Raw genomic sequence first — 10,000 nt, 5'->3', positions numbered from 1 at the left:
TTTTCTCGTCCCCACAATAAAGAATCTTCCATAAAAGGCATCTATGTACCCTCGATTATATGACCAATCATATATAGCATTTTTTATTTTGTCATAAAAATTTCTCCTAGGACCCATTTTAAAAAATGAATTAATTAAGTCCAAATTTTGAAAAGATGAATAAACAGGTTTATATAAAAAAAATGCTATAAATATTCCGAAAGAGGCTATACTGACTGAAAAAAAGGCATCTTTACAAAATTCATACCAATCTATTGAATTATTTGAATTTTTATGTAAAAGATTTATAGACGGGGTTAACCATTTTGTTAATATATCCACGTCTTGAGTTAAAGGAATTCCTAAGAATCCAACGAACAAAGTAAATATAATTAATATAAGTATTGGGAATAACATCGTATTATCCGATTCATAAGGATACAAAGAAGTCTTGGTATTGCCAAAATTCGGAATAGAAAGAAGGGGTGGGGTCATTTTTCTTACATTCTCATCAATTTTATATACTCTATTTGAAAAAAAAGAAGGACCTCCATTCTTATTTAATAAAGTTACCAAACGAAAGTTTTTGTTACTTTTTTTTGAACCTTCTTTACCCCATAGCGATATTGAATATAAGGGGGTATTCCTTTTTCCACTGTAATTTTGAAAATTAACGTTTAAATGTCCTTCAAAAGTAAGTAAATAAATCCGACACATATAAAATGCCGTTAATCCCGCCGTAGACCAAGCTATTATTGCAAAAATAGGTGAATACAACCAACTATCATTAAGAATTTCATCTTTGGACCAAAAACAAGCAAGGGGTGGAATACCGCAAAGAGAAAGTGTACCTAATAAAAAAGAAGTTTTTGTAATTGGTACATGTTTTGTTAAACCTCCCATAAGCACCATATTCTGACTTTTTTTTGGACAATACCCAACAAGAGTTTCCATTGAATGAATAACGGATCCCGATCCTAAGAACAATAATGCTTTAGAATAAGCATGAGTAATCAAATGAAATAAAGCACTGCGATAAGACCCCATACCTAAAGCTAACATCATATAACCCAATTGAGACATTGTTGAATAGGCTAAACCCCTCTTAATATCTTTTTGAGCAAGAGCTAAAGTAGCTCCTAAAAAAACTGTTATTATCCCTATCAAAGAGATAAAATTCATTATGTAGGGTATGACTATGAAAAGAGGCATAAGTCGGGCTACAAGAAAAATGCCCGCTGCTACCATCGTAGCAGCATGTATAAGGGCCGAAATAGGAGTCGGCCCTTCCATCGCATCAGGTAACCATACATGAAGAGGAAATTGTGCAGATTTAGCAATCGCACCGGCAAATAAAAGAACAGCGCACAAGGTAACAAATAAAAAATCGACCTCATTATTAGAAATCAAGTTATTGAATATTTGGAATAAATCACGAAATTCAAAACTCCCCGTTACCCAATAAAACCCTAAAATGCCTAATAATAAACCAAAATCGCCAACACGATTAGTTACAAAGGCTTTTTGACAAGCCTTTGCTGCAACAGGTCGTGTGAACCAAAATCCTATTAATAGATACGAACACATTCCAACTAATTCCCAAAAAATATAAATTTGTATCAAATTTGAACTAGTAACTAATCCCAACATAGAAGTACTGAAAAAACTCATATAAGCAAAAAATCTCAAATAACCGTGATCATGAGACATATAATTATCACTATAAATAAGAACCAAAATTCCAACAGTAGTGATTAGTATTGACATAATAGAAGTAAGTGGATCGATCAAGTATCCGAATTCTAACGAAAAATCATTATTAATAATCCAAGACCATACATATTGATAGACAGAACTACTATTAATTTGCTGAATAGAAAGATTCATGGAAAAAATCATAACTATACTTAACAACAAAACGCTCTGAAAAGCCCACATACGGCGAAGACTTTTTGTTGCCGTCGGAAAAAGAAGAAGTCCCAACCCTATTAACATAGGAACCGGAAGTGGAAGAAAAGGTATTATCCACGCATATTGATATGTCTGTTCCATAAAAAAAGTTTTTTATTCTTAATTAATTGTTTCCGATTCACCGGATCTTACCTTTCGAAAAAGTCAATAAAAAATCAAGATATGCACTAACCGATTTAAGATTTATATTTATTTATATATATGATTATGATTATATATATGAGTATTTATATATTTATATATTAATATATTAATATAATTTATTAATTTAATTAAATAATTAATAATATATAATTAAATATTCTGAGTCTTTTCAAAACCGTTCAAATATTCAAAAAAGAAGTTACAATTGGTCAAATGATATGACCAAGTGACATATAAAAAAACGAACACTTATAATAGGATAGGAAAATAAAAATATAATAATTTATCGTAATCGTAATCAAAATTTATATTCATAGAGCAAGGATAAAAATTTAGCCTAAAAAGAGTACTTGATGCTAATACGAATTATAAGATTAACTAAGGTCATCGGTCTAATGAAAAAAACTCTTAATTTTAGTTAGTTTATTTCAATTCATTAACTAATTTTCAATTAATTAACTAATTCATTATGGGATTGATTGTTTTCCATTTCAAACAAACCAATTTATTAGTAAAGTTTAGAAAAATATGGAACTAAAATGAACTTTTTAGCGAGAAAGGATCAAAAAGGACTGAGATCCTTTGTTTATCAAACCACGTATCTTTTAACAGATTTATTACTAGTCTCATTCGAATTTTAAAATTGAATTTTCTAGTTTGACTATTAAATTATTAGTCAAAAGTACAATCCTGATATTTTATAAATCAAGTATAGAATGCCGAAAATAAAGGTCTTTTAGATTTTTTTTTAGTTTGATTAAGTTTGATTTTATTTCTATGACATGCAGATTCTAAAGATATAACTTTGAGAGATAAACAACGCGAACTAATAGTTCCAAACCAAAAAATTTTGGTTTTACGGAAAATTTTGTTATTTCGAGTCATTTTTGATCCAGTTTTCGTGGATCTTTGACATATCTATATTTCTTTTTTATGAAGAGAATATTATATTATTTAGAGAAAAAATAGATAATGAATAAGAATAATATAATAAAATAATAGAACAATAGAAATAGATGTCTTTCACATCCAACTATAACAATGAGTAATTTTAAATGGCAGTTCCAAAAAAACGTACTTCGATATCAAAAAAACGTATTCGTAAAAATATTTGGAAAATGAAAGGATATTGGGCATCCTTAAAAGCTTTGTCATTAGGGAAATCTCTTTCTACCGGGAATTCAAAAAGTTTTTTTGTACGACAAACAAATAAGTCCTAAAATATTGGAATAATCGAAATGTTTTTGATCCAAAAAATTGGATCAGTAATTTGTTAATATAGATTTATATTAATATGAAAAAAAATCTTAATGTTAGGTCTAAAAGAATAATTCTTCTTTTTTCTGGATTCTAAATCTAAAAAAAAATATATACAATTTTTTATTTTTTTGTTTTCACTCATATTTTGGTGGTGGGGAGTCTTTTTTTCCCCATCGCCCTTTACAATTCCAATAAATAAAATTTTTTATCCTTTTCGGGAAGGGCAGATTGTTGAAACTAATGGATTCCATGTTAAAAACTAACTTCTTAATTTATTGCATTTACCATATGTAATGGATTTACCATATATCTCCAATTTTCAGATCATTTTCAGATCATCAATAATAATAATATATAATAATAATAATAAAAGAATAAAAGATTCAATAAAAGAACTTGATTGTTGAGATATTATTATATTATGTACAAGTATCAATTTGCAGTACTCTAAATACAAAATAGTTTTAGATTCATTGAGAAAATTTCTTTTTTGTTTCAAATTTATGATTATGAAATCAGATAAACTAGAAATAATGACATGACAATAAGCGTAAAAAAAGAAAAAAGTTCTTTTTATTCTAGCGAGAGATTTCTATAGCTACAAGAGTTCGATTTTAGAATCGCATAAACTACGTAAAAAGCCCTAAGATAAATGGATACTTAAAGTAAAAAAAAAAAAAAAAAAATGAAACTAACAATTCTTCAAATTGACTTTTGAACTCATTTTTTTTATCAATTTAATTTTTGCTAAAAAAACATATTTGATTGAATTGACTTGTTCAATCTCGACTATTGAATATAAATAGGCTATTATGAATTCGAGCAAGCCGCTATGGTGAAATCGGTAGACACGCTGCTCTTAGGAAGCAGTGCTAGAGCATCTCGGTTCGAGTCCGAGTGGCGGCATGCCATCTTCTAAACGAGATCGAATAGATCCTATAATAAAAATAAATAAAATTCCCAGTAATTAATATTAATATGGGGGATCCCCACCTTTTTTCTTTTTTATGATATTTTCAACTTTAGAGCATATATTAACTCATATTTCCTTTTCTATTGTTTCAATTGTGATTACAATTCATTTGATAACCTTATTGGGCAATGAAATCATAAAACCATATGATTCGTCAGAAAAGGGGATGCTAGCTACTTTTTTATGTCTAACAGGATTATTAATAACTCGTTGGATTTATTCGGGCCATTTCCCACTAAGTGATTTATATGAATCATTAATTTTTCTTTCATGGAGTTTCTCCCTTATTCATATAGTGCCCTATTTTAAAAAACGAAAAAATTATTTAACCACAATAACTGCCTCAAGTACTATTTTTACCCAAGGCTTTGCTACGTCGGGTCTTTTAAATGAAATACATAAACCCACAATATTAATACCCGCTCTACAATCGGAGTGGTTAATAATGCACGTAAGTATGATGATATTGAGCTATGCAGCTCTTCTTTGTGGATCATTATTATCAGTAGCACTTCTTGTCATTACATTTAGAAAGATTTTTTATAGTTCTAAAAGTAATAATTTATTAAAATTAAATCAATCTTTTTCATTTGGTGAAATCCAATACAATAATGAAAGAAACAATATTTTAAAAAAAACCTCTTTTTTTTATGCTAAGAATTATTACAAGGCCCAATTGATTCAACAATTAGATTATTGGAGTTATCGTGTGATTAGCCTAGGATTTATCTTTTTAACCATAGGGATTCTTTCAGGAGCAGTATGGGCCAATGAAGCATGGGGATCATATTGGAGTTGGGATCCAAAGGAAACTTGGGCTTTTATTACGTGGATCGTATTCGCAATTTATTTGCATACTCGAACAAATAAAAATTTGCAGGGGACAAATTCCGCAATTGTGGCGACTCTAGGCTTTCTTATAATTTGGATATGCTATTTTGGGGTCAATCTATTAGGAATCGGGCTACATAGTTATGGTTCATTTACGTTAACCTCTAGTTAAAAAAAAGAAAAGTTATTACGAATACAAACAGAGTGCAATATAGTGTATATAAAACACATTGTGTCAACCGGCAAGAACCGCGTGAATCAAGTAGTGTAGTGATTCACGCGGTTCTCGCAAAGACCAAGTATGTTGGATGAAAATTGAAATTCATATTTTGTTTTTACTTTATTTAAAATTTAAGAGAATAAAAATCCTTCTTTTTTTTCATTATCCAACCGACTCTTAAAAATCATAGGAGTTTTTTCTTTAAGAAACTTTAAGAAAACTATCTATAAAAATAATTAGATAAAATACCTTCAACCTTGTCAACTGATAGCGAAAGAACAAAATCGGGATACATACCAATACCTATTACAGGTAGAAAAATGGAGATGGAAACAAATAACTCGCGCGGTCCAGAATCAAAAACAAAAGAGTTTGGAGTATTAAATAATTTGTATCCATAGAACATCTGCCGTGACATAGATAATAAATAAATAGGAGTTAATATCATTCCAATTGCCATTACAAAAGTGATAGCTATTTTGGGCATTAAAAGATATTTTTGGCTTGTAATTAGTCCTAAAAAGATTATAACTTCTGCAACAAAACCACTCATACCCGGTAATGCAAGGGAAGCCATGGAAAAGCTACTGAACATCGTAAATATTTTTGGCATGGGGATACCTACTCCGCCCATTTCGTCGAGATAAACAAGGCGTATTCTATCATAACTCGTTCCTGCCAAGAAAAAAAGTGCAGCACCAATAAAGCCATGAGATATTATTTGTAATATAGCTCCATTGAGTCCCGTATCGGTTATAGAAGCAATTCCTATAAGTATGAAACCCATATGAGATACGGAGGAATAGGCTATTCTTTTTTTTAAATTACGCTGGCCGGGAGATGTTGAAGCTGCATAGATTATTTGTAGTGTGCCTACTATCATCAACCAAGGAGAAAATATAGAATGAGCGTGTGGTAATAATTCCATATTAATCCGAATCAATCCATACGCTCCCATTTTTAATAAAATTCCGGCTAGAAGCATACAAGTACTGTAATGCGCCTCTCCGTGGGTATCTGGTAACCATGTATGTAGCGGTAGAATCGGTGATTTGACAGCAAAAGCAATAAAAAATCCAATATAGAATATTATTTCCAAAGCCACAGGATACGATTGATTAACTGATGTTTCAAAATTTAATGTTGGCTCATTAGAACCATATAAACCGATACCCAGAACTCCCATTAAGAGAAAAATGGAGCCCCCCGCCGTGTACAAAATAAATTTTGTGGCTGAATAGAGACGTTTCTTCCCTCCCCACATGGCTAAAAGTAGATAGACCGGAATTAATTCTAATTCCCACATGATGAAAAAAAGTAAAAGGTCCCGAGAAGAAAATGATCCTATTTGACCACTGTACATTGCTAACATCAAGAAATGGAATAATCGAGAATCCCGAGTAATAGGCCAGGCCGCTAAGGTAGCTAAAGTAGTGATAAATCCTGTTAATAAAACGGGGCCTATAGACAGTCCATCTATTCCTAATTTCCAACGGAAATCAAAAAAACTGATCCATTTATAGTCGTCTACTAGTTGGATTAATGGATCGTCCAATTGGAAATGATAACAGAATGCATAGGTTGTTAGAAGAAGTTCTAACATGCATATACATATAGTATACCACCTAATTACCCTATTTCCTTTATGGGGAAGAAAGAAAATTAAGGAACCCGCAAATATTGGTAAGACTACAATTATTGTTAACCAAGGAAATTTGTTCGTGGTAAAGACAAGATACGCTTGGACCAAAAAAACCAGTGCCAAAAAATAAAATATTTTTGGCACTGGTTTTGGCGGTAAAAAAAAAATGGACTCGGGTTTCTGTAACGTATTAATAAGCTATACCCATGCTGCGGGTTGTTTCATGCCATAAATAAACTCGAACACTCAAGAAATCTGTTGGGCAGGCGGATTCACATCTCTTACAACCGACACAATCCTCCGTTCTTGGAGCAGATGCTATTTGTTTGGCTTTACATCCATCCCAGGGTATCATTTCTAATACATCCGTGGGACAGGCTCGGACACATTGAGTACACCCGATACATGTATCATAAATCTTTACTGAATGCGACATTGGATCTATCCATTTTTGAACGTGATAAAGTTTCAATCTAGTAAATTGATAAATGAATTATATATTTAAATACTAGTACTAGATGAATCGATGAGTTCCTCGAGTTTTTTTATTATCTACTTCTGGCTTGACAGTGCCAAACTACTTTGATTTATTATCTTTACTTTATTTTGTGATAACACGATCATACCTTACGTGGCAGACATGCTAATTTGAATTAATTTTTGAAATTTTAATTGATGAAAATTCTAATTTTTATTTCTAATTTTTATATATTATTATTATTATATAGAATAGAATTATAAATATAATAATATTCAACATATAAAAAAGTATTACTTATTCAACAAATTAGATTGATTTATACGAGTTGATTTTCTGTTACGATAAATTGATGAAACAATAGCGAGTCCAATAGCAGCTTCAGCAGCTGCAATAGCTATAACAAAAATGGAGAAAATGGCTCCTTTTAATTGACGACTATCAAAAAAATCAGAAAATGTTACAAAATTGAGATTTACAGCATTTAATATAAGCTCAAGACACATAAGCGCCCTAACCATATTTCGACTTGTAATCAATCCATATAGACCGACAGAAAATAAATAGGCACTCAAAACAAGTACATGTTCGAGCATCATCAACCAACTCCTTATCAATCGCGATTCATTTCAATATGAACAACATTTTAACCAATTGGATTGACTAGTAACGATAACGAGTAATAGAATATATATATAGAATAGAATAAAGGAATAGAGTGGGAATAAATCGAACTAATAAAGAATTTCTATTTTATATACAACGTCAAATAGAAAAAGAAACTGCATGTGATAGCTCATAAAAAGGTTTTTCCATTTCGTTTCGAACGAGTATTATTGACGAGCTACAGCAATTGCGCCGATTAACGCAACTAAAAGAATTATTGAAATAAATTCAAACGGAAGAAAAAAATCTGTTGATAAATGAATCCCAATTTGTTGACTATTACTTATCAGATCTTGCTCGATAATCTGGTTTGCTTTTGCAGTCCAAATAATCCCGTACCATGACGTATCTGAAATAGTAGTAATTAGTGAAACAAAAATACTTGTACAGACCACAGAAGTTACTCCATCTCCCACGGTCCAAAGATGGAAATCTTTGGAATATTCTGAACCATTTATGAACATTACAGCAAAAATGATTAAAACATTTATGGCTCCTACGTAAATAAGGAGCTGCGCAGCGGCTACAAAATGTGAGTTCGATAGAATATAGAATAAAGATATACAAACAAAAACCAATCCCAACGAAAAGGCAGAATAAATGGGATTGGGAAGTAATACTACTCCCAGACCCCCTAATATAAGACCCAATCCCAGAAAGACTAAAAGAAAATCATGTATTAGTCCAGGTAAATCCATTATATATAAAATAAGAGATAAATAAATCAAAATCTTTCATAACTTTATTGACCCGGTCAGGAAAAAGAGATAACTCTACTTTTTTATTCTTAATTAATTATAATTATTAATATTAATTAAGTCTTAATTAATTTTAATTATTATTATTAAATTAAACTAGATCAAAACAAGTTCTTAAGTTTTTATTTCAGGCAAATTTAAAATTGTTCGAATTGTGTAATCGTCAATTACTGACATTGGTAACCGACCCAAACCAATTTGATTATAATTCAATTCGTGACGATCATAAGTAGAAAGTTCATATTCTTCAGTCATTGATAAACAATTTGTTGGACAATACTCAACGCAATTACCACAAAATATACATATTCCGAAATCAATACTGTAATTAAGCAATCGTTTCTTTCTAATATCAGTTTCCAATTTCCAATCAACAACAGGTAGATCGATAGGACATACGCGAACACATACTTCACAAGCAATGCATTTATCAAATTCAAAGTGGATTCGGCCACGGAAACGCTCGGACGTGATCAATTTTTCGTAGGGGTATTGAATAGTTACAGGTAAACGATTCGCGTGTGATAAGGTAATCATGAAACCTTGACCAATATACCTTGCGGCTCGTACCGTTTGTTGGCCATAATTCATGAACTCAGTTACCATAGGGAACATATCGTGAATATCTATAAAAAATAGGATACTTGTTTCTTTCTCTTGTTTGAGACAAGTCGTGAATATAGAAGTATTTTTTTTTTACAGTGAAAGAAGTTGGGAAGAAGTTGTTAATAATAGATTACCTAGAGAAATAGGTAAAAGAAATTTCCATCCAAGATTTAATAATTGGTCCATTCTCAGCCTTGGTAAAGTCCATCTTGTTGCGATAGGAATGAACAAGAACAAATAAGTTTTAGCTAATGTAATAAAGATACCTATTATTGCCGCAAAAACTCTACCTCCTTTAGCAATTTCAAAAAGCTCAGGAAAAAATATGTACGGAATAGAAAGATTCCAACCCCCCAAGTAAAGAACTGTTACAAATAATGAAGAAACTAATAGATTTAAATATGAAGCAACGTAAAATAAACCAAATTTGATACCGGAATATTCGGTTTGATAACCTGCTACTAATTCTTCT

General features: G+C 30.9%; 9 protein-coding genes and 1 non-coding gene across 10 annotated transcripts in view, besides 1 other annotated feature; 3 read left to right on the top strand and 7 right to left on the bottom strand. All coding sequences in view use genetic code 11, as the record gives it.

The window, feature by feature from the left end:
- Window positions 1–2,031, bottom strand: part of ndhF (NADH-plastoquinone oxidoreductase subunit 5) — a 2,220-nt gene extending 189 nt beyond the window's left edge. The window contains exon 1 of the mRNA in view: window positions 1–2,031. This exon is cut by the window's left edge and continues 189 nt beyond it. Coding sequence (YP_009747375.1) covers window positions 1–2,031 — 2,031 coding nt within the window.
- Window positions 1–10,000: part of a sequence feature (small single copy region (SSC)) that runs on past both edges of the window.
- On the top strand, window positions 3,150–3,314 carry rpl32 (ribosomal protein L32). The gene has a single exon. The coding sequence runs from the start codon at window positions 3,150–3,152 to the stop codon at window positions 3,312–3,314; it is 165 nt and encodes a 54-aa protein (YP_009747374.1).
- Window positions 4,180–4,260, top strand: trnL-UAG. Its single transcript has one exon. It is a non-coding gene; the product is annotated as a tRNA-Leu (tRNA).
- ccsA (cytochrome c heme attachment protein) lies at window positions 4,362–5,330 on the top strand. Its single transcript has one exon. The coding sequence runs from the start codon at window positions 4,362–4,364 to the stop codon at window positions 5,328–5,330; it is 969 nt and encodes a 322-aa protein (YP_009747373.1).
- Window positions 5,599–7,101, bottom strand: ndhD. The gene is given in 1 exon segment: window positions 5,599–7,101. A coding segment is annotated over 1 exon segment (1,503 nt).
- On the bottom strand, window positions 7,211–7,456 carry psaC (photosystem I subunit VII). The gene has a single exon. The coding sequence runs from the start codon at window positions 7,454–7,456 to the stop codon at window positions 7,211–7,213; it is 246 nt and encodes an 81-aa protein (YP_009747371.1).
- Window positions 7,792–8,097, bottom strand: ndhE (NADH-plastoquinone oxidoreductase subunit 4L). Its single transcript has one exon. It carries the CDS (start codon window positions 8,095–8,097, stop codon window positions 7,792–7,794), a length of 306 nt encoding a protein of 101 aa, YP_009747370.1.
- ndhG (NADH-plastoquinone oxidoreductase subunit 6) lies at window positions 8,332–8,862 on the bottom strand. The gene has a single exon. The coding sequence runs from the start codon at window positions 8,860–8,862 to the stop codon at window positions 8,332–8,334; it is 531 nt and encodes a 176-aa protein (YP_009747369.1).
- Window positions 9,037–9,537, bottom strand: ndhI (NADH-plastoquinone oxidoreductase subunit I). The gene has a single exon. It carries the CDS (start codon window positions 9,535–9,537, stop codon window positions 9,037–9,039), a length of 501 nt encoding a protein of 166 aa, YP_009747368.1.
- ndhA (NADH-plastoquinone oxidoreductase subunit 1) overlaps window positions 9,619–10,000 on the bottom strand; it is a 2,179-nt gene continuing 1,797 nt past the window's right edge. The window contains exon 2 of the mRNA in view: window positions 9,619–10,000. This exon is cut by the window's right edge and continues 157 nt beyond it. Coding sequence (YP_009747367.1) covers window positions 9,619–10,000 — 382 coding nt within the window.

The sequence above is a fragment of the chloroplast genome of Erigeron canadensis, assembly GCF_010389155.1.
Source record: "Erigeron canadensis voucher CCANA20171209 chloroplast, complete genome".
NCBI classification, from domain to species: Eukaryota; Viridiplantae; Streptophyta; class Magnoliopsida; order Asterales; family Asteraceae; genus Erigeron; species Erigeron canadensis.
The sequence above is the reverse complement of the archived record's forward strand: the minus strand, read 5'-3'. Positions and strand labels throughout refer to the sequence as shown.